Genomic DNA, 23,912 nt, shown 5'->3' with positions numbered 1-23,912 from the left:
GTGCTAGGCACCACCGTTCCTTCCCTGTGCTGGAGGAACAGCAGTGGACGAGGGCTCCGGTCACCGTGGGAGAGACAGTCAGCTGTACCCACACTCATCTAAGAGCAATGGTTAGCACCTGGAGTCACGTGATGAGCGCTGAGCTGCAAACAAACCAGGCTGGAGCAGGAGGGGTGCTCCACACCCTGTTCAGGAGGCGCCCATCCGGCACCCATCCTCACAGCACCTGTCATGTGCACATCCTGAACCTGCTTTACTTACTGAGTGTCCGCCTGGCACTGGGGCCATCCAGCTGAGGGGCACACTGTTTCACTTGGATGGACACGCCCCCAGTCACCACCTGGGCACACTCAATTTTGTGCATGTGCCATATCTTCCCTCTGGAATGTCCTCCCTGCCGCCTGCCACCTGGCAGCTCCTTCCATTGGGTTTGAAGGATGGAAGGCTTCAAGCCTCTGGGGGGCTGCCTCCCTCAGAACTTCTCACCCTTCCCGGCAGGTGTGGAGCTCAGTCAAGCCTCCTCTCCAAGCAGCATTCTCCACCCCGCCCGCCCCCACCAGGGCCAAGAGCTCCTAGTGGCAGAGCCACCTCCTAGGCTGATGTTCCCAGCATCCCAAGCAGTTCTCATAAATGCTCGTCGACTGAATGTGTCTCCATTTGGGTGTCGACTCCAAGGGCAGCAGGTCACAGCTGAGTCTCCAGTGCCCAGAACAGGACCAGGCAAAAGATGCTGTGCTGGGTAAATACCTGTTGCTCAAATCAGCGAATGGGAGAGAGGAAGGCAGCCAAGGTGCGGGGTCTCGTTCCCAGCCCAGGGCTCCTTGTAGCCAGGAGCCCCCGATAGTCAGAATCGGCCTGTGCAATTATATGGGGCCGCTGAAAAACGAATGTCGGGACAGCAACGGCTGAGCTTTGCCGGTGCGCGCGCTTGCCCGGGTCTGCCACCGCCTCGGGCTCCCTCCCGACTCCCCCTTCCCTGAACGCTCGGCCAGGCCTGCGTTCAGGACGCTCTTCTGCAGCCGCCTAGGGGGAGCGGAGCCTCCTCTTAGCGGCCTCAGAGCCGGGCGCCCAGGCAGACACCCAGGCTCCCGGGCAGCTCCTGGGGAGGAGGGCGCGCGATGATCTCTTCTCTCGCCCAGCGCCTCCTGTCCGGGCATCTCAGACAGACAAACAAGCCTTCCCCGGCCCCTCCGCCTACTTCCAGATCCTAGGACCGAGCTTCACGCTTCCCCGCCCCCCAGCCCAACCAGACACACCCAAGGACGAGGACGGACGGACAGACGGACGCGCAGAGAGAGACACGGAGGGACAGCCAGACCCGCGCAGCCGGGGCTCTGCGGCCGGGACGCAGGCGCCCAGGGACGGCCCCGCCCCCCGCCCACTCCCGGGGCCGGCCGGGGGACCCCGGGCTCCCCACCTCCCGGCGACGCCAGTCTGCGCTTCGGGCTGGGCGGGCGCGCCCGCGGGGTGGGGCTGGGCTGCAGCTGGGGCGCGGGGCCGGGCGCGGGGAGCTGGACGGGGCACGCCGGGGACGCTGAAGTCGGGGCGGCCCGGGTCAGCGGGGTGGGGGAACGTGGCAAGCCGGCCGAGTCGGTCATCTTGACCTAGGATAGAAGGGCAGAAAGGGGGAGCGCAGGCGCTGGAGGGTGGCCAGAGAGGGGGGCTGCTTGGCAGAAGCGCGGGGTCAGAGGGGCGGGCAGAAGCCAGGGGCTGTTTGGTCAAGGGCGCCGGGGCCGAGGCAGAGGTCAGGGGCAACAGGCGGGCGGCAAACCCCTCGGAGGGGGGCTAACTGGGTGCGTGAGGGGGTCCCCCATGATGCCCCAGGGTCCAGAGGCGCCGGCCTCGCCCCCGTGGGCCTCGGATTCCAGCGCTCCGGGTCAGGGTCCGGGTCCCGGCGCGCCGGGGCCCGCCGTCTGCCCGCGGCCCCAGCCCCCCGCCCCGGCGGCCCCCGAGGCCCCGGCCCCCCGACGGGGCGCGCGCTGCGCCAGCGTCCCCCAGAAGCTGGCCGAGGCGCTGAGCAGCCAGTACGGGCTGAACGTGTTCGTGGCGGGGCTGCTGCTCCTGCTGGCCTGGGCCGTGCACGCCGCGGGCGTGGGCAAGAGCCTCCTGCTCTGCTTCCTCACGGCGCTCATGCTGCTGCAGCTGCTCTGGATGCTGTGGTACGTGGGGCGCAGCGCCGCGCAGCGCCCCCTCTTCCGCCAGAAGGACACGCAGGCCGGCGCGCGCTGGCTCCGCGGTGAGTGCCCCGCGGTCAGCCCCGGGGCCTGCGCGCTGCGCCCGCGCCTCCTGCGCGTCCCCCGCCCGGGCTCTCCCGACCGTCGCGGTGCGCTGAGGCTCTTCAAGACGCAGGCTCCGCGCCTCCCCCCCCAGGGCTGCCCGAGCGGCGCCGGCTTCCCGGGCTTAGCGAGGCCCTCCGGGGTCCGCCCCAGCTGGTTTCTTTGGATTTAGCCCGCCCCCGTCCGCCCTCCGCCCTCCCGCCCCAGCCTCGGAGGCGTGGGGTCCCTCGCAGCACCTCGTGCGCCCAAGCCCTTGCATGTTCTGTTCCCCGCCCGGAATGCCGCCCCCTCCCTGGCCCAGACCCCCGGCCTCACCCCGGCTTCCCCAGGGGAGTTTTTCTGACGCTCCCACCCCCTCCTTATGGTTCTGACCACTCCCGCCCCCTCCGCCCCCCGCCCCCCACTGTGCCCTGTGCACACTGTGCTTGTGCTTTGCTGTCTCTCCAGCTCGCAGAGTGGGGCCTGGGGAGGCTGGTGATGCTCATGTCTTGGTCCCAGGACCCCCTGGGGACCTGGCGTGAGTGGGTGTCCAGAATGGGTGGAGTGAAGTCATGAATGAGTGCGTGGACACCTTTGGGCGCTGGTGGGGCAGAGGCACTCGCTAGCGCTCCCCCATACAGACTGGGACAGCTTCAAGCTAGGAACCCTCCTACCCCCTCCCCCACCCCAAGACCACAGCTGCAGGTCTGAGGGAGGAGGCAGTGGTGGCCCGACTCTGGGGGCAGCCGCCTGAGGCACCTTCAGGGCCAGGCCGCATGCTCACACCTCACTAGGCTCTGCCTGGGCGCCCAGGGCCTGGGTCTCCACCAGGACGGGCTCTTGCTCCCTCGCAGGACCTGGGGCTCATCCCTTAATCCGCCCACCCTCTGCTCCGCTCTCTGCCCTTCTGGACGGGAATTGCACACTCGGTGCGGCCACGACTGCTTGGTGGGTGCCCACTGCACCTTCACATCCCCACCCCCTTCCCTGTAGGCCTCCCCCAGCGCCACCCCGGCGCCGGGCAGGAGCTGCTCCCCCCACCACCATCAGCCTAGGGCCCGCTGGGTCCGCGCACTGACTAGTCGGATGGGAGCTGGGCTGTCGGGTGAGCCTTCATTTCTTGGACAGGGACTGCCCGGTTTATCTGGCCGTGGGAAAGCCGGACCCGACTTCCGTTTGGCGCAGACTCCTGTCTGGATAGTGGGTGTTTTCAGGAGGCTTGTGGTTTAGTGACCGGAGGGCAGTGAGCCTAGTGCCGCATCCAACAGGCAAGCAAACGGGAATGAAATGCGGAGTTGAGTGGTGGTGTCATTTCCGGAGCCTGCGACGACAGCGGGAGGAACGCGGGCAGGTGTCGCCTGCGGCCAAGTTACATTTGCGCTGCCTTTAGACACCAAGTAGCGATGGCGTGGATGAGAGCACATAGTAGGTGCGCACAAGTCAGGGGGCCTGGACACTCAGCAGTTGCCCCATAGCAACACTGCCTTTCAGACGAGGCCCTGGCCCCGGCCTTCACTTGCCAGTCCCGTCCGCCTTTTCAGTCCCTGCTCCTGGGCAGTAAATCAGACTTCAGCCTCTCGGGAGAGCTGGGAGGTGGGGGTTTGCAAAGCGTTGTCCATCTTGTCAGTGAGCTGAGGTTCCAGAGGCAGGAGACTAGACTCCCTGGAGGATGCCGGGAGCCCACGGTGCTGAGGGCTGCCTCTGTCCCGGCGGCTGCAGCTCTCCCTGGGAGCAGAGCTGGGGAGACAGGTTTGACGTGGCGCTGCCCCAGCTTCTGTGAGTCTGGGAAGTCTGGCGCTCGGGGAAGCGCCTGCCTGGGGAATTCCAGGCACTGCGGTTTCCAGAGAAAGTTTCTGGGGCCTGGGCTGTGCTGCGAGGTAGCTCTTGGAGCAGGAAGCCTTCTGCTCCACCCACGGGTGTCCCTGTGGACCGCAGGGACCTTGACTGCCTTTGCAAAATTCACTGGAAGTGATGGGCCATTCGTCCAGCACCTCTGTCCACCAAGTAGGACTGATTTCTCCTCGAGGAGATGACAGCAGCCTGGCTGGCTCGTGACGTGGAAAATGGTGTTCAACTGTCACCTTCTCAGAGAGTTATTTCCTGACCCCCCATCATCACCCTCCATCCCCTGTGCTGCTTTCCTTTCCTCTGTGCACTGCACACTTCCCGGCATGTCTTGTGTGTTTACTATTTTGTGTCTTCCCCACTAGACTCCCCAAGGACAGATACTTACTTTTGTTGACTTTTTTCTACCCCCAATGCCTGAGCCGTAGCTGGCGCTCAACAAATATTGTGGAATGACTATGCTTTGCATGTCTTCAAACTTCTTTGTCTTTTGCCTGATGAGCGGGCAACATCTTGGCTGGGAATGAGGCTCTTGGACCCCATCTTTCCTTGCAGTGGACCTTGGCTGCCTTCCACAGGCTTCTGGCTTCCCAAGCGGCAGGTGAGAAGCCTGGTGCCAGCTCTCCCTCTGTCCTTCCTGCACACCCCGACTTATGCAAGCTTCTAGGTGTATTTTTTTTTCTCATCCATCTTGTTTGTTCACCCTTAAGCCCTTGGCAGAATGGCCCATGAATTCTAGGAGTCTGCCAAACACTTGTTGTGTAGATAAATAAATGGACGGATGGATGGATACAGGAAGGAGGGACTTCGCATGAGAAGGTGTGTGATGTGTTCATCACAATTCTTGGAATGACGTGAGGGCGCTGCTCCAGATCAGTGGTTCTCCAGGCGGGGACCAAGCAATTCCCACCTGAGAATTTGTCAGAGATACAAATATCCGGGCCCCGGACCTGCTGAGTCAGAAACTCTGGGCATGGAGCCCACCGTCTGTTTCACCAAGTCCTCCGGGTGATTCTGACACTCGCTCAAGTTTGAGAACCACGACTGAGCCCCATCTCATTTTCTAGTTGGGAAAGCTGAGGCTGGGAGCAGCAGGGGGCCTGGTCTGAACCCCCACGTTGCGTCTCGGGCACACTGGACCGGGCGCCCGCTGCCTTGCTCCAGCCCGCGTTCTCGCTGCCCCAGCCAGCGGCGCCGCCTCACCTCGCTCTTTCCCTTTGTGATGGAAACCCAGCGTGCCTCTGTCAAGCCGTTTCAGAGCGCAGGGACTGAGTCTCCATCTTCCTAAGTTTCTGCTTTTATTGTTGTTGTTTTTCCTCCAGCATTAAAAAAACACACAACAAAGTGGCTTGGAGTGGTTTCCACAGGGCTTTGAGCCGCGGCAGCGAGCCAGGCGATGGCGTGACTCTTCACCGAGGCCGCTGTCAGCTTCTAGTCGCCCTGTGTGCGTCCCCTCTGGCCACCCCGGGCTGGTCCCCACCGGCCAGTTTCCTGCGCCTCGTGGGAGAGAAAAGGGGAAGGGCAGCCTCGCTGCCTGCAGAGGCACCGGCTCGAGGGGCCTAGTCTGCGTGCCCTGGGGCCTTCGGCGCCCGCCCCTGGGCTGGTCCTCAGCTGCTTTTGAATGCATCTCGTATTTTCCTTTCCGGAGGCTTGTGTTTGAGGTTTTTGTTTTGCATCTGTCTATTTGCTGGTTTGCTTTTATTTTTCGGTTGCAACTGGGCTGGATACAGCACCCAGGACGCGTCCTTTCTTCTCCCTGCCCAGCCCCAGCCTCTCGGTGCCTCTGCGCGGGCTCCCTGCCCTTCAGGACAGATGCTTTTCTACTCAGAAGCTTTTTAGACCCTCAGAAGCTTTGTGAAAATGGCAGAGAGCCCTCCTGCGAGTGCTCACCCCCTTCTTAAGAGGGCAGGGTTTTAAGATTCAAAAGATGAGATTTTTTTTTTCATAGAAAAATCATAGCTTGATTTTTTTTTTGGTGGGGGAGGGGGGGAGCTTCTAGAGGTCAATTCAGCCAGGCTGCATGGACAGCATATCCCTCGTCGGACCCTGGTACAGCTAACAGGACGCGGCACCCGCCTTCCGGTTCTAGCTCCTCTGGCCACTTGCAGGATGTGTTTTACATGTTCTATGTATGTAGAGTTTACATAGAAATGTGTGCTCTAGGTTTATTTATCTTGAATTGTGGTGAAATACACCTGACAAGACATTTGCCACCTTGGTCGTTCTAAGGGTACAGTTTAATCGTGTTAAACACCTGCACTCTGCTGTGCGGCCAATCTCCAGCGCCCTGTCCTCAGAAGCTCCGTCCCCCTCAAACAGCTCCTCGGTACCCCTTCTCCCCATCACTTTGCTGGCTGTCTCTATGAACCCGACTACTCCGCAGACCTCATGTGAGTGCAGTCGGCGGGGCATGTCGTCTTGTGACGGGTTTCGCTTAGTGTGATGCCTTCAGGGTGCCTCCTGAGTCAGCCTGGTCACGATGTCCTTCCTCCTAGGGTGGGATTCTGTTCCATCGCGCAGGCCACAGTCTGTTTATCCGGTCATGTGCTGGTGGACACTTGATCTGCTCCCACCGTTTGGCTCTTGTGAATAATGCTGTTATGAACGTGGGCGCACAAGTGTCTTGTGTCTCTGCGTTCACTCATGCTGGGGATGGAATTGCTGGAATTTGTGGAAATCGTATTTGTAATGTTTTGAAGGGCTGCCATGCTGGTTTCCATAGCGGCAACACCGTTGTCCACTCCCTCTGGTTGTGCACGGGATTCAGATTTCTCCACACCCTCACCAACATTTGCTCCTTCTTCCTGCCCGCCCTCCTCTCCCTTAATTTATTTTTCATAATAACCATCTTCCTGGATGTCAGGTGACACCCCATGTTTTTGATTTACTTTCCCCTAATGACTAGTGATCTTGAGCATCTTTTAATCTGCCAATTAGCCATTTGTGTATCTTTTTTGTAACAATGTCAATGCAAGGCCATTGCTAATTCTTAAATTGTTTTTTTGTTGTTCCCTAGTGAGAGTTCTTTCTATATGCTGGATACTAGAGCCTTAGAAGATGTATCATTTGTGAATATTCTTTCCCCTTCTGTGGGTTGATAGTACCCTCTGATGCACAATTTTTTTTTTCCCATTTCGATGTGGCCCAACTTACCTATTTTTGCTTTTGTTACTTGGGCTTTTAGAGTCATAGCTAAGAAATTATTACCAAATCTAACATCATAGAGATCTGCCATGTTTTCTTTTAAGAGTTTTATAGTTCTAGGTTTTATGGTTAAGTCTTTGCTTCATGTCAAGGTAATTTTTGCATGTGGAATGAGGCCAGGGTCCAGCTTCATTCTCCTGCATGTGGACATCCAGTTTTCCCAGCACTGTTTGTTGAAAAGACTATTATTTCCTCATTGAATGTTCTTGACACATTGTCAAAAATCGTTTGACCGGAGGTTTTAATATAACTTGTTTTGAAATGACTTCAAGTGAGTATTAACACTTCTGTATTTGCACCTCTTCCCTGCCTCCCGATTTAGGTAGTATCACGTTGTTCGCCGCCATCACCATCATTCTGGGATGTTTTAAAATTGGGTACTTCGTTGGATTTTCTGAATGTTTATCAGCCACAGAAGGAGTTTTCCCTGTCACTCACGCAGTGCATACGCTGTTGCAGGTAAGCCAGGCTGATGCTCATGCCTGGGTGCCTGCTGAGGGTACCCAGGTGTGTGAAAACCTGAAACATCAAGACATCTGTTGGGGGGACAGTCTGAATCCATCTCTGGGGTTCAGTGGTTTAGTTGCCTCCCCTGGGGTGGGACCTGTGCCCCCTAAGCCGTCTGCACAGGGATCCTATGTGGCAAAACTCGTGACAATGTCAGTCAGAAGTTCTGCTAAGCCAGGCTCTGCCGGAAAGGCCTGGGGGACTTTGGTTCCCTGGGAGATTTTTTTCATTCAGCAGTTTGAGTGAGATGTAACCCACAGACCTTGCAATTTGCCCATTCGAAGCATGCAGTTCAGTGGTTAGTATATTCAGAGGGTGGTGCCACTGTGAAAATGGTTGATTTTAGGACATTTTCATCACTTCCAAAAGTAACCCTGTGCCATTACTGTCACTCCTTGATGTCACAGACACATTTTTTTTTTAGATTTATTTATGCATACAAGAACTGGGGTACAGGCCAAAGGTGTGGGGGGGGGTAAGAGGATTCACCAGAGATAGAGTGGGGAGCAGAACAGGCAGATGGACAGAAATACACTGCTAAGGGGAGCAGCGGACAAGTCAGGAGAGGTCTGCCATGCCATGCAGGTAGCTCCCTGGCCGGGGATCAAACTCGTGTTGCAGTGGCTGCGGACAGCTTTATAGGTTGGATCTTAACCCTTTTGCCACCAAGGAGGCCCACAGACACATTTTTGTTTGCTCACTTGTGGATGAAAATCTTTTTGAAATGTATGAGATTATTTTTCTCAGCATTGGCTAACTTGGTGTGGCTAAGAAATGAAAGATACAAACACACACACACACTATATATATATATATATATATATACACACACACACATATTAAATTACATCTATATAATCTAAATATGTAGCTTAGAATCAGAAAACCTCCAGTGCAGCTTCCATCCTTAGCAGAAATCCCCAATAATGGCTGACACAGTTGGACGAGGAGGGTCTTTGGTGGAGGGCGTGGTGTGGGGTGCACACCCGAAGGGGCGCCCGCCTGGGCCTCTGAGTCACACAGTGCTGTTAGCCAGTGTTACCTCAAGAAATACTGCTCTTAAAAAGAACTTAAAAAAAAAAAAAGAAACCTCCACAGAGAAGCTCCTTGAGGATGATGCCGATGAGGTTGGGGCAGCTTGGCTCTGGGGTACAGTAGGCTGAGAACTTTTGGGGAGACTAATTCAAGGGGTCACCTTGCATAAGAGTGTTCTGGACTGAATGTGTCCCCCAAATGTAGCTGTTGGAACCCCCATCCCCACTGCCTCAGAAGGTGGTTGTTGGAACAGCAGGTGCTTGCAGAGGTGATTGGGCAAGCCGGGTGGTCCGGATGGACTCCAGCCCAGTGTGATACCAGGGGTGTCCTTGTAGAAAGAGAGCAGGATGCAGACTCTGTCAGGGGGACAACTATGCCAAGACCCTGGGGAAGGCGGTGTCCGCACCCCAAGGCAAGAAGAAAGCCTTGGGAAACAACCGTTGCCACGGTGATCTAGCACCTGTCACCTCGGAAACAGAATGAACGCCTGTTCCAGCCTGTGGTGCTTTATTATGGAGGTGCCTGCGCCCCAACACAGAGCTAACTGGCTATTTAGCCCAGGGAGTCACATCCCAGGGTGACGAGTCTTGCTCCAGCGGCAACATGGAGAGCCTCGGGGAGACCACAAGGGACTCCCTCTAGTCTGCGTTTTTCACTTAAAGATAATCACACGCTTCTGCGTGTCGTGTGCAGCCAGTGTGGACAATGAGGCGCCGGGGACGTTACCCCAGACCCCTGCAGGGCTGGTCTTAGGATGGGGGCTCACGCCAGTGCCACCCCAGCCAGTAGGCAGGTGGTGCCCCCATCCCGCTCACAGACGGAGGACACAGCAGGGAGGTTCCTGGACCTGCATGAGGCTGGGGGAATCTGGGCTCGTGCTCAGATCTGCTGCCGGCCACCCCCTGCCCCTCCGACCCGGTCAGCCCACCCTGCGTGACCGCTAGTGACAGCCTGGCCAGGGCCCCAGGCGGCGAGCTCTGTCCCCTCAGGGAATGGCGCTGCCACCGGAGACGACAGCAGCCCCTTGCCTTTTGCGGGGGGGGGGGGGACGTCACGGAAGTCCTGACACCCCCTGGGTCCCCAGCAGTTGGACAGCTTCTCAGCGTGTGGGGTCCTGGGGTCTCCCACTGACGCGCCTCTCTCCCCCTCACGCCACTAGGTGTACTTCCTGTGGGGGCACGCCAAGGACGTCATCCAGTCGTTCAAAACCCTGGAAAGGTATGGGCCGCGGGCGCTGGTCTGGCGCGTTGAGGGTGGTGCGGGCGCAGACGGCGAAACATCTGCTCCCCTGGGTCAGCGGCTGGGTGACCGGGCGACTCTGAGCCCCAGCCTGGTGGGGACAGTGGACCCGCTTTCAACCTCTCCCTGGGCGCCCCCTGGAAGTCGGTGATGGGGCTTGTGCTTCCCACCTGCCACCTCAGACACCTCCCCTCCAGGACCTCAGCCTGCGTAGCCGGCTCCCGAGTAGGAACAGGGCACTCTCCGGAGCTCGCGTCCGCCCTTGACCAGTGCTCAGTCCAGCTGGCCTTGTCCAGCTCCCTCCCTCCCTCGGGAGGGAAAGAAGCTACAGGAGGAGGGGTGAATTGCCTCAGGGCCGGGTGTCACTACCCTGCGGGCAGATCCCCCTGCACGCAGGAGGAAGGAAGGGCCGGTGTTTGCTTTATAGACAGATCCCTCTTCACCGGAGCCGCCAGTCAGGGGCAGAGAGTGCCCCGCCAGCACTGACAATGACGCTGATATTTCCAAGATTGATTAATCGGTCACCCCTGGATGGAGCAACTTCAGAAGATGAATGAAACAGAAACCGCTTTCATGAGCCTTGAGCCTTGTTGTGCAAAAAGCATCCGCTTCAAGCAGCAGCCTTTCCCCCTGAATATATAGTTTCCTTCCTCCGGCGCAGGTGGTCCTGTTCCTCTTGCCCTGCTTTTCTTTTTGTGTAACCATGTCCTCCCGTCAGTCTTAGTGAACAGCGTGATGTTTATCCACCGTGCACGTGCCGCCACCACGCTCACCCGCCCGGCACACCGGCATACTAGTCGGCTGCTGCCGGGGTGAGGCGGGGGCTTCACCCACAGAAACCTGTCATCTCTTCACGGTTCTGGGGCTCCAAGTCCAAGATCGAGGTGCCGGGGGGTTGGTTTTGTTTCCCTAGTGGCCTCCCTTCCTGCCTGGCGGGTGGCCGTCTCCCTGCTGCTCCTCCACAGCCTCCCTCTGAGTGTGTGCAGAGAACGAGAGATCTCTGGCGCCTCTTCCCCTGTCTCTGAGCCTCTTTCCTAAAGTGTCAGGGTGTGGGTGAACCAGAGGTTTAGTGTTCTCTCTTCTTTTGTCTGTAGGTCGAAGTGCTTAACATTTTTAAATGGCTTATTACCTCTAGGTTTCAGATTTAGATTTCTCTAGAAAAACTGGAAGACGTGGTCATGTCCAAATGTCTGGGGCAACAAGGGGCTAGCAGTGAATTGCAGTTGTTTGCTCCAGATGGGCCCTAACCCTTCAGTTTGCTACAGTCCCCACCACTCCCTAATGTTGCCTTCACCTGACTTTACTCACTTCACTCACTGCTATTTCCTGCCAGGTCCTGAAGGCTTGGGAACCTGCATCCCCGTCCTGCTGTTTTCTGCTAGTCCTTTGAGCCAATATTCCACTAGCCCCTGCTCTTCGTACACACAGGGCTTTTCTTCTGATCTGAGAATTCCCCTTAGTGGTTTGATTCCTTTTCTTTTCCCAAGGGTGAGGCTTAGAGGAACAATTGTTTCGCAAGCAGTGCTGCAAACGTGCATTGAGGTCAGAAATGGCACACGGGAGCCTGCTCTTTATTGCGGTCTGGGGCTTCGGGATCCGAGCATGAGAAAGGCCCCTGGCGTGAGGAAACCACGTTGGCCCTGCTTTCGTAGGATAATTTCCAGGCCCAGCCAACAGGTGGCTGCCAGCATGCAGGCAGCTCTGGCCGAGAGGAGTCCGCAGCTGCAGTGGGCGTCGGCACCAGCTCCTCAGGTTCAAGGGGCCGGGGATTGGACAAGGCCCCAAGGGCCAGGACAGAGGAGAAAGGGGAGCTGTGTGCATTATGGGGGAAAGAAAAGCGGCCAGAATGAAGCAAACAGCATTGTCCGCCTTTGTCAAAGGCGCTGTACAATGCCGCCCAGATGCTGCAGGGAGGCTGGCCGCAGACCGACAGCAGCCGGGCGAGCAGATGGGCAAACACCTGCCCCTGGAGTCTGGTTCCTTCTCCAGCTGTGCCCGGGCGTTATGCAGCTGCCGGAGGAAGCCAGGGTCAGACAGGAGAGACCTTGCCTGTGGCTGCCCGTGGGAGCCCTGGGGGGTCAGCTGGGGTTAAGCTGTAGAGGAGGGACAGGGGCGGGGCTGAGGACTCAGTTGTGCCCTGTCTCCTGTGGGCAGATCGTGGGCAAGCACATTCTTGATTAGTTAAGGGGGAGGGGCCGGCACGCTGCCTCTGGGAAGTTCTTAGGAACCGTCTCCCAGGTCACCAGAATTTGCTTTACCTTTGACGTGTAAGGCACATGGTCAAGTGAGCTGAAGCCACCAGTGTGACCCATCCTAAACCTGCAGGCCTGGGAAGACTCTGGAGGTTTGGAAGCAGTCGGTGACCCACGTTCCCCACAGCTCCCTCTGCTCTCCCGGTCCAGTATCCACCGTCCACTTCTCCCCCTCAGTCTCCCGCAGGCGGCAGGTGGCCTGAAGCAAAGGCAGGCCTCGAGTCAGCCTAGGAGAGCCGGCTGCTTGCTGAGTTTTCAAAACCTAATGTGGCTCCTCACTCTGTGTGACCCTGGATTAGTTCCTGACCCTCTGAGGGACTCCAGAGTGTAGCAATGTCATCGCAAAGCAGCTCTTTCTATGTTTCCACTCTGCCATTCAGTGGGTCGGGGTTTCATTCCGGGCTGGTTGACGCGTGGTCGTAAGGGAGCTGCCACAACTCCAGCCTCCATCCGTGTATCCAAGTCTGGAAGGAAGGGCAGGGGACAGTGAATAGGCGCTTTTCATTCTCATCGCTTTCGTCAAGAAAACAAAACCTTTTCCGTGGTGCCAGCAGACTCTCCCCCACCCACCCACCCACTCCCCCACCCCGTGCCTGGTTGGAAGGGAAGCCAGACGGCAATTCTCTGGCTTGCTTCCGTGGCTTTAGAAGTCAGTGACGATGCGGAGGGGGTGGATGTGACCAGTGGGTTGGCCAGCCCACCATAGGGTGCACCCAACTCTCCAGATTTCACCTGTCCCTCACTCTTCTCTCCTCTTCCCTCCTGGAAGAAATGATTTGGGGCAGGTGGGTTACCTGCTTTCAGTCAATTTCCATTTCGGTGTGCCTGCTCCCAAGACCCAGTTTCTTTTAGTCCTGTAGACAAAGAGTCGAGTACTGGCAGGTTCCAGGTTAAGGCAGAATGCCAAGATCGTGGTTTTGGATGGTCCTGTGGAAATGCCCCTCCCAGCCCAACAGGGCACCCACTCAGAGCCAGAGTCACGGCTCAGCAGGCGGACAGAGTGTGTATGCGTGTGTGTGTGCCCGTGTGTGGTGCGTGTGCACATGCCCGCTGTGTCTAGCACCCCATAGGGCTTAGCGCTTCCAGGACTGCTCCAGGACCCAGCCCTTATGTTTTCCAGGTTTGGGGTGATCCACTCGGTCTTCACCAACCTGCTTCTGTGGGCCAATAGTGTCCTGAACGAGTCGAAGCACCAGCTCAACGAACACAAGGAGCGACTCATCACGCTGGGCTTTGGGAACATAACCATCGGTGAGTGCGGGGCCGTCTGCTGGGAGTCGCAGCAGCTTGCGCCTGCAGAGACCGGCGTGTTCAGAATGGTGGAGGGGCAGGCCCCAGGAACTGCGGGGGCCCCAACCCCACCCCGGTGGACAGTCCTCTGTTGTCGAACCTCTGCAGCCTCCACGCCTCTTGTCGGGCTGTCTCAGCAGGGCGTGCGGAGCGTGATGGAGGGTTCCCCAGTGAGTCCGGACGGGACCCGCCCAAAGGCTGTCGTCCAATCGCCATGGCTCATGGCCACTTTGGCTGGGAATGAGGCCTTTGTTTACCCCTGTGGAAGATTGGCAGCTGCTTCTGAGGGTGCTTTTGAGGAAGCCTCTATTCCCAGTTCTTTCTATGAAAGCATAGCTTTAAAAAATCCATAGAAATCTAATGATGGGTTGTGAGTCATGGTTTTAGTTCATTTGGGACTTTTATTGAACTCTACTAGGCTTATAATATTGGCCATGTTTGTTCCCCTGGGTCGCTATTTGAGATCCTGTAGTACTGATATTTCTATTTTCTTCCAAAATCCTTCAGTGCTTGTGATCTCTCATTCCATGCCAGAGCACTGGGCTGAGAGGCACGGCGAGGCAGAGGCGAGTGCACATTTCTGGGCCGGGATCCCCAGGCTTGGGGCTTGCTCCTCCCTCATAGAAGCCGTGTGACCTCGGGCAGCCAGTCCACACCCTGGGCCTCCCTTTTCTCGTTTGAAAAGTAAAGGGAGCTGAGCCATGAGTCCCCCTCACCCCCATTTTAGTGGACAAGCATCTCTGTTAGCTCTAGACCCCCGGCCAGTCACAGAGAGCGATTTTCCCCACTACGGGGGTGGGGATGACAAAATGAAAAACGCCTGCTGTATTTCTCCACCGTCTCCACCCAGCTAGCAGCCCACCCTTGGGAAGGTCCTTTCCTTTGGGGGCTTTCATTTCCTCATTAGCCTCAACAACAGTCACAGCAGGGCCTCCCTGGTGGCGCAGCGGGTCAAGCACAGCTCTGTGAAGCTGTCTGCAGCCTCTGCAGCACTGGTTCGATTCCCGGCTGGCCAGGGAGATTCCCACATGGCACAGCAGACCTCTCCTGCCTCACCCGCTGCTCCCCTCAGCAGTGTATTTCTTCAGTCTGCCTGTTCTGTTCCCCTCTCTGTCTCTGGTGAATCCTCTCACCACTGCACCTCTGGCCTGTACCCCAGCTCTTGTATAAATAATAATTCTTTAAAAAAAAAAAAAGTCACAGCAATGACAGCAATATCAAAGAAGTCTTAAAAGATTGTTTTGCTGAGTGCCTTACACTGTTCTAGGCACGTCACAAGGTTCTTTTTTGTCTTGCCTCAACGCCTCGAGGCAGCAACGTGGACCATTGTTATTGTAACATTTTTTCACATCATCAAAGCATACAGCTGATAGTCTATTGCATGGATGTACTAAAATTTGTTTAATTTCTAAATGTTTGCACACTGAGGCGGTATCTCCCTGCCTCCCTCCCTCCTCTTCCCCCCCCCTCTTGCTCGCTCGCTCGCTTGCTCGCCCACTCTTGTGTGCACATACACAAACACACATGCAATTTTACCTAATACTTTGATTACCTTTTGACTTGCCCTTTAAAATAGACAGGGATGGGCCTCCCCGGTGGCGCAGCGGTTGAGCGCTGGGTTGCGAAGCTGCCCGCGGCCTCTGCGGCTGCTCCCCGGCCACCGGAGGAGGGTCCCACATGGCACGCAGACCTCTCCTGCCGCCCGCTGCTCCCCTCAGCAGTGTGCTTCGGTCCTTCTGCCTGCTCTGCTCCCCGCTCTGGCTCTGGTGAATTCTCTCACCCTCCTGCGCTTCTGACTGTACCCAGTGCTTGTATAAATAAACAAACAAACAAACAAACAAAAACATGCCTCTATAAAATAGACAGGGATTGTAGGTCATCTTTAAGGCTCTGCTCCATAGTTCATTATTTATCTAGAGCATTTTCTCTCCTTGCTGTGGAAGGTGCTTTATGTCACCGCCAGTGGCTCCCAGAGGCGTGTCCCGCCTGAGGTGCCTGAATCCCCCCACACTCGTCACAACAGATATTCTCAGGAAGAAAACCTTTGCAAACAGAAAGATTTTTTCCCCTCACAAAGTTATTTTTAAAAAATTAACTTGGAAATCATACATGTAAATCATAGTCACAGAAAATTTCGGGAGTCAGGGAAACACAATCTCGGTGAGCGAACACGTGTGTCCCCACGTGGGGCTGGGGCCTGTGTAGCCACAGCAAAGCCGGAGTAAAAAGACCTGATGGAAGTTTCTTTTCATGAAAAAGGAGAGGAGAGTCCCATGCCTTTCCCCCAGAACAGCTATTTGAACATTTCAGTTTGTGTTCCTCTGGGTTTCTTCTGCTCCCATCTGCCCATCAGCTCTATGTCTGTAACGTGCAAAATGGACTCAGACTCTCTCCTCCCTGGCCGGTTGCTTTTGTTCAACAATAGCCTGTGAACATCCTTACGGCTGGTAAGTCAGTTTCTGCCCTGGCATTTATAATGACTGCAGCGCAGCGGGTGAAACCTGGTCCGCGTGGCCGGTTCTCCCTTCACACCTTCATGGCTGTCCATTTAGCCAGCAGTCGTGACGACAAGCGCGAGCAGCCGCGCTTTAAAGCTTTTGATCCAGCAGGTAAACCCAAGCTGACTCCAGAGAGAGACTACGTCCCTGGGCTTGCCGCTCCCAACCTCCTAACGCCCCCGTGCTCTGCTGTCTCCCCTAGTTCTGGATGACCACACGCCTCCGTGCAACTGCACCCCCCCGACGCTCTGCTCCGCCATCTCCCACGGGATCTACTACCTCTACCCCTTCAACATAGAGTACCAGATCCTCGCCTCCACCATGCTCTATGTCCTGTGGAAGAACATCGGGCGCAAGGTGGACAGCCACCAGCCCCCCAAGATGCAGCTCAAGTTCCACGGGGTTGTGGTGGGCTCGGCGCTGGGCCTGACCGTGCTGGCCGCCACCATCGGGGTGGTGGTGGTGTATCTGGTTCAGATCGGCCGCTCCAAGACCAGGAGCGAGTCGGCGCTCACCATGTTCTACCTGTACGCCATCGCCTTGCTGGCGCTCATGGGGGCCGCGGGGCTGCTGGGAATCTGCATTTACAGGATAGACGAGAAATCCCTCGACGAGTCCAAAAACCCGGCCCGCAAACTGGACACCGAGCTCCTGGTGGGCACCGCCTCCGGCTCCTGGCTCATCTCCTGGGGCTCCCTCCTGGCCATCTTCTGTGCCGAGGCCTGCCCCCCGTACACCTGGTACAACCTGCCCTACTCCATCCTGGTGATTGTCGAGAAATACATCCAGAACGTCTTCATCATCGAGTCCACGCACCGGGAGCCCGAGAAGCTCCGCCAGGACATCAGGACCCTGCGGGTGGTCACAGTCTGCAATGGCGCATCATCCCCCGCGCCCTCCCGCCCCAAGGGCGGGGCAGTGGCCCAGGACACGGTCCCCTGGGACAGCCGGGTGCCGCTCGCGGGCCGTGGGAATCTGTGTCTGAGGGAAGGTGGCGGCGAAGAAGAGGAGGAGAGGGCCAGGGAAGGGGCCCCAGGCCCAGCCTGCCACCCCCGGTTCCTCCGGGGCAACACCAAGAGAACAGTCTTGAGGAATATTGCAGCCTTTTTGTTCCTCTGTAATATCTCGGTAAACGGCATCGTGTTATTTATTTTTTAAAAAATAATCAGTGCATCGGTTTTCCCTGCCTTCTTTCCAGTTAGGAGTGGAGGCAGCTTGTAACCAAAGTAGTTTCAGCGTAAGGTTAAAAATGAGGATGGAGCGTAGGCTTATGTGCTAAGACCCATTTTCCTGCTGTGCACCGGGGCGGGGGCGGTGGGGCGCTGGGAGCTAAAGATGAAAGGCCACAATTTCTAGCTCCCTCTTCAAAATGGTCACAGTGCGCAGGGCAGAGGGACAAAGAAAAATCATAATACGAGGAGCATGACAAGTGCTGGGACAGGGTATGTGAGCCAGGTAGAGGGAGCCTGGGTCCAGGACTCTAATGGGTAGGGGGTGCATGGGGTGAGGCCACATCTCAATTCAGAGTATTTTTTGGTTGCAGATAATAGAAAGTTTGACCTGCAGTGTCTTCCATCTTAAAGGCATTTAATTATCTTGCAAGAATTCTAGAGGTTGGCTGCTTGGGCTGGTCTGGCAGCTGAATCTGATTATCAAGGGTCCAGGTGCTCTTCAACTTTCCTCTTGACCCTGCTTGGTGTGGAGCGTGTCTCCTCATGGTCAGAAGATGGCTGCAGTAGCGCCAGGCATCACATCTGGGTTCAACAGGAAAAAGTGGAGGTGGGGTGGGGAGAGGGCTGGTAATGTCTCTCACATGGCCACCCTAGCAGCAAGGGAGGCTGGGAAAGTGGGTGTTTGGCTTTTGAGCCTCTGGGATGGAAGGTATCAAGAGAGAAAAAGGCGCAGTCAGTTATCCAATATTCTCTGCTCCCAGCATCAAGGAATGGCTGGAAGCTCACCTAGTGGTCAAGCCAAGGAAAAGGGTTTGGGGCAGAGGCACACAACATGCAAAGCCCCACAGTGCAGTTGGGGAGCACCACGTAGTGCAGCGTGAATCCCAGGCATATCAAGCAGAGCAGCAATGTGGGAAGAGGGTTGAGGGTCTGGCTAGCTGGATCTAGCTGGAGTCAGACTTGGCCGAGTCTGGTCGTTGTGTTGGGTACAGTTGTGGACCCTCGAAGGCGGGTGTGTGGGAGCGATCCCTTAGCAGCGGTGGGAAGCCTGGAGGGGAGGACAGGCCAGAGGCGGGGAGACCAGAACAGAGGCCCCTGCAGCCCTCAGGTAGGAAATGATGGGCGTGTGCACCTGGGCAGTGTCGGTGGGGGTGGGGGGATTTGTGTGTTGGTGGGATTTGTTTCCAGACACAGAAAGAAGGGGCTTGGTAAGATGACTCCACGCAGGCCTTCGCAGAGACTGGGGCTGGGGGGGCCCCAGCCAAGTCTGCACTGCAGCCTTGAGAGCAGCCTCACCTCCCTGCCTTTCCCCATCAGTCCATTGGCTGGAGCTCCACCCCCCATATTTCTGTGGGTGCAGCCCACCCAGGAGCTGCTGCTTTTGATTTCACCCTAAGGCCCCCAAATGGGGAGGCCACATCTCTGCCACTACGTCTGGTAGCTTTGGGTCACCGGGACCTCTGTCCCCTGCCAGGTCAGCTCGGGAGAAATTTGAAGGAAGAAGGGCCCAGAAGGTTTGATTTGGTCCAGGGGCCTCTTCTTTCATCTCGGTGGTTTAAGGAGCTCCCGCTGAAGGCAGCCAGAAGATGGACCTTGCGGAGTGGGAGACTCAGGATGCCGGGAGCCAGCTCCGGGGCAGCCTAGGAAGGCTGCACTGACTCCACGTCGGGCACAGGCCTCCGGGGAGCAGGGTCTGTTTGCAGGACCAGCCTGGGACAGAGGCTGATGCTGGCGGCTGGTGTGCCTGTCCGCGGGGGAAGCCTCCGGCCGTGGAGTGGACGGGAGTGGTGGATGCGCGCAGGGTGGGCTTGCTGTTGGCTTGGGTAGACGGAGAGTCCGGAGCCCTCAGTGGATTTTTACAGGTCTTTGATGCCCTCAGGGAACCAGGTGCACAGCACGCCAGGCGGACAGCCTGGCATGAAAGGCAGCAGGCAGTGGGGCTGGGAGGCAGGCAGGCGACCTGGGCACAGGTGTGAGCACTTGCACATGTGCACCCCGCGCGCTCTGGGCCCAGGTGTCCACGATCACAGGCGTGTGTGCCCCTCGCTCATGCTCCTCACCTGGTCACCCACGCCAGCGGCGGGAGGCACAAAAAAGCCTGATCCTTCATTTACCCCACAACGAGACAGGGTGGTGGGCGTGTGAGGGGTGGAGGTAGGGTGCCTGGGAGCACTGGGGGGCGGCACTGGAGTCAAGAAGGGCTTTCTGTGTGTGGCGGGGGAAGGGCCAGTGGGGGTGGGCGATGGGCAGAGCTGCCAGCCTGGGGAGGCAGGGTGCGGAGCAGGCCTGCTGGCTGGCTGAGCTGCTGGAGCAGGAAGGGTGCCCACGTGGCTAGAACTCGGGAGACAAGGGGAGACAAGGGGGGGGGTCTGAGCACAGGCCTGAGAAGCCACAAGCCAGGACTTCCTCCCGACGGGGCGGGAAGCCACAGAGGCCCTCACGCCTGGAGGGGGAGTTGGGATCTGGCTCTCGGGTTCTGACTTTTACTCTCGGGTGCGGGACAGAAGAGCGGCCAGCCTCCCCTTGCTGAGCGTGCCGCGCCAGTGTGCCGCACCTCTCACGGCTGCGCAGCCGTGGCCAGCCCGGCACCTGCAGAGCCCAGCCCCCCGGCCGCCCTCCTCTCTCCTGGGGGCTCCGTGGCTCCGGCCGCGGCTGTGCCTGGTGTCCGAGGGCCAGGCAGCCGTTGTCTGTGGCTGATGTCACTCGTCATGCCCGCGCGGGGCGGGAAGTCTCGGGCTCTGGCTCCAGCCCCGGCCTGGGGGTGATGCTCCTTATGGGGCCGGCGCAGGGCACGTCAGCCTCCCGGGCGCGTGCTCCTCTCCCGGAGCGGGGCCTGGGTTGTAGCTCTAAGCTGAAGGGAGCAAGAGAAGACCTAGAACTCGCCCGCCCAGACCCAGGCCTGGCCTGCAAGCCCAATGTTGGTCTGCAGAGGCGGCTGTGGTGCAGGGTGACCTCCACTGGGGCGAGGCTGGGGCTGTGGGAACGTGCAGGGAGATCCTGCCCACACTGGTTAGATCAAGGAGGGCTTCCTGGAAGAGGTCATGTCTCAGGACTTGGTGAACAGGAGCGCTTGACAGCAGAAGGAAGGCAGGGAGTCCCTGAGAGGCAGCAACAGGAGGGCAGCCCTGAAGCCTGGGGAGTGGTGGGCACATGGGGGCTGAGGGGCACTGGAGCGCAGGGCAGGAGGAGGCACTGGTGAGGGACCAGCAACATGACAGGTCAGATGAAGGGTTTGTAAAGATCCCTCCACAACCTTGGGACTGTGGGTGGGGGGGTGAAGGCTCCCTCTGGAGGGGGTGCTTTGCAGCTGTTTGGGTGGGGGCTGCAGAGATGGACAGAACCGGCTGGGTTTGAGAGCATTCAGGCAGGAGGGGGCAGAGGCAGAGAGGAGGGGAGGCTGAGTGGGCTGTGCCACTGTCGCAGGTGTGACTCAGTCTCCCCGAGTCCAGGCAGCGCCAGGGTGTGTGGGGCGGCTTGCAGGGTTCTAACAGCTCCCCCCACAACGGCCTTCTCTTCTCTTGCAGCTTTGGATACCTCCTGCCTTCGGCTGCCGCCCCGAGTATGACAACGGGTTGGAGGAGATTGTCTTTGGCTTTGAACCCTGGATAATCGTGGTCAACCTGGCCATGCCTTTCTCTATTTTCTACCGAATGCATGCAGCTGCCTCCCTTTTTGAGGTCTATTGTAAGATCTAGCCTGGCTCCACATGAAAGACACGGAGGGAGAGCGTGAGGATCCTTTGGTGCCACCTGGGCACAGCCAGGCTGGGTAAACACCGGCCTGCACGCTGGTGAGGGCCCTTTGTCCGTGGTCATTGTTGCTCATCGTGCCGGATGAAGGTAAACACGGTCTGGCCAGGTCGATGGGGGCTGAAGTCTGTCCTGGGCTCGTTCATTCTCATCCAGCCCAGAGGAAAGAATCTGATCCCAGGCTGGAAAAAAAACTGGCCCAGAGTGTTTTTCACGGAAACCGTTTTCTGTCCCACGTTCCAGGCTGCGCACAGCAGCCCCCTGACCATTCCTGCAGCAGCCCCCTGACCATTCCTGCAGCAGCCCCCTGACCATTCCTGCAGCAGCCCCCTTGAGTTGACCCGTCCTGCCTCTGATCCATGCAGATCTGATCCCATTTTGTTTATCCTATACTTGGTGACTCTTTAATTTCTGGAGCAAAGTTATTTTTATTTTCTGGAGATGCAAGTGTGTGTACAGATCAATATAACGACATTTCTTTCCTGCTATTTGGGCACCTTTTGGGTTGTGATTTTTTTTTTTAAGTTTTCTAAAAATGAATTACCATTCCTGCCCTCACCATAAATGTAGACAGATTTATAGACAAATTGGACCTTTCAGAAGAGTGGAGAGAGCGCGTTGGCCCAGCCTGCTGTTGTTAACCCACGGTTGCTCCCTCGCGCCGGGTGTGCTGCTTTTAGCCGCACAGGTTCTTTCTGTGGCTGCCAAGACCCTGGCCACCGACGACAGGACATCAATACCTGTAAGCCCCCCCCGCTCCTTACAGACTCTGCTAATCTCACTGGAATACTGTGCACTACAGGCTGTCGAGTGAACGGACCATCATTCCCTTAGATTCCTGCTGTCGGTTTTAGAACATTTGTAACTTTGTTTTTTAGGTGACGTTGCCGTGATCCGCCCTGCTTGTAAAGCACGCCCTATATCTAGAGTGGCTTCTGGGGGACAGGCACGGAGAATCAGGGTGCCTACCCCAAGCATCAGAAATATTTTAAAGCCTCGGAAGGGAGGTTGTTGTTTGTGAAGGGGTGTGTTTCCCACTATTATTTTAAAATCATAATAAAATCAGTTTACTTACTATAAATGCTAATGCGATTATCTTTTTCACTTGAGTGTCTCTTTTTTGAAAGCCTCAGCCATGGGACATTAAGAAGCACACGATTTTTTTTACATGACTAAAATACTTTAGGAAAAAACCCTAAAAAACAGGGAGAGACTAAATGCAAAGTAGGGCGTCAACATGCGCCAGGGTCCTCTGCTCTGAGCTCTCTCGGCCCCCAGGACACTCGAGACAGGTGTGGAGACACACTGGGGTGTGGTGACTGGAGGGCGCCCCTGCTGATTGTCCCACAGTGCTGGGTCATGCAGCCCCAAACGTTGATAGTGTTGATGCTGAGAAACCCACCTAGAAGTAATTGCTGTTAATTTTTTACACGTGTGTGCACGTGCAGGGGCGGGATTGTTTTATACCGAACTTTCAGGTAATTTGTTTTTTCCCTCTTAATACACCAGTATGCTGCTTAATTATTTTAGGGTCCCCTGCATTGACTCTCACTTCAGTATGAATAAGAACCTTCTGTGGTGCTTGTTAGAATTCCTACCCTGCCCCCCTGAAGTCTAGCTTCGGCTGCATTGGAGTGAGGCCCAGGTGATGCCAAGTCCCTTCCAGAAGCTTCTCTGCAGGAGTCCAGGGACCTCAAGTCTAGACTCCTGAACAACATCTGACATTTAGAGACATCGCAGTGGTTTTCCTTTCTCTCCCCCACTGCCGCCCCCCATTATAAACGACTCCACAGCAAGCATCTTGGATACTGAGTCTTGCATACAGTGACAAGCTCCCTGCATCGATGACCGCCTGAGCTGGTTTCCCCACAGATTCCATTTGGGTTGACGTGAACCCCTGTTCTGCACAGAGCAGACCGGCCGGAGGGCCTCAGTGGCTGGGCATGAATGGAGGTCGCCTCTTGGCCATGCTCACAGCGCTAGTAAGTTGCAGCAGGTGGACAGTGACGCCTGTTAAATCCAAGGCCTTTTTCTCTCTCAGCCATATCATTTTTTTTAAAAACAGGGTACACATATTATTAGTGAACCAAATACGTATCATTAGGGGAATGCCTGGAATTCTGCACTTTCTCGCAAAGCAATAACTGATAGCAATAGTGTGGGGTAGGTAAAAGGTATCAGGCTTTTCTGCCCTCCCGCCATTAGGATAGATGAGGGAACCCTGTGGTCCTGAATGCACGCCTGATGGCGGGTACTTGAAGTGGGTGCACCTGGGTTGAGAGACTGGACTTTTAAGGGCGGCGTCACGGGGACACCAGCAGCAGCAGAAGCCGAGAAGCCAAAAGAGAAGCCGAGAGAGAAGTAAGAGAAGCCGAGAGAGAAGTAAGAGAAGCAGAAGCTGAGAGAAAGCTGGAGAGCCCAGAGTGAAGACCTGCTGGGGGCTGGGAGGCCTGCCAGCCTCCCGGCCCCCAGTACCCCTGCCTGCCATATGCCTGGTGAACCCCAATAAAAGACCTGCAAAACCACTGAGGACTCTGACTCCTCCTTTACCCGGTCTGCATGGGATCCTAGAAAACCTGCTCAGTGCCCTCTCCTGCTCTTTACAAATAGCCTCATCATCTTAAAAAGAAAGTCAATTCGGGGGGCCTCCCCGGTGTTGCAGCGGGTTGAGTGCCATGCTGTGAAGCTGTCCGCAGCCTCTGCAGCGTGGGTTCAATTCCTGGCCTGCCAGGTTGATTCCCACATGGTGCCACAGACCTCTCCTGCCTCGCCCGCTGCTCCCCTCAGCAGTGTCTTCGGTCCGTCTGCCTGTTCTGCTCCCCGCTCTGTCTCTGGTGAATTCTCTCACCCTCCCGCGCCTCTGACC

General features: G+C 56.9%; 1 protein-coding gene across 1 annotated transcript; it reads left to right on the top strand.

The window, feature by feature from the left end:
- Window positions 1–1,763: 1,763 nt before the first annotated feature.
- Window positions 1,764–20,992, top strand: OTOP1 (otopetrin 1; the record flags this gene model as incomplete). Its single annotated transcript, XM_084234253.1, has 6 exons — window positions 1,764–2,240; window positions 7,631–7,763; window positions 10,006–10,064; window positions 13,458–13,588; window positions 16,328–17,253; window positions 20,822–20,992. The coding sequence occupies exons 1-6, from the start codon at window positions 1,813–1,815 to the stop codon at window positions 20,990–20,992; spliced, it is 1,848 nt and encodes a 615-aa protein (XP_084090379.1). The 5' UTR covers window positions 1,764–1,812.
- Between the last annotated feature and the right edge of the window lie 2,920 nt (window positions 20,993–23,912).

Source organism: Talpa europaea, assembly GCF_964194135.1.
Source record: "Talpa europaea genome assembly, chromosome: 5".
NCBI classification, from domain to species: Eukaryota; Metazoa; Chordata; class Mammalia; order Eulipotyphla; family Talpidae; genus Talpa; species Talpa europaea.
This window is presented reverse-complemented; position numbering and strand designations above follow the sequence as displayed.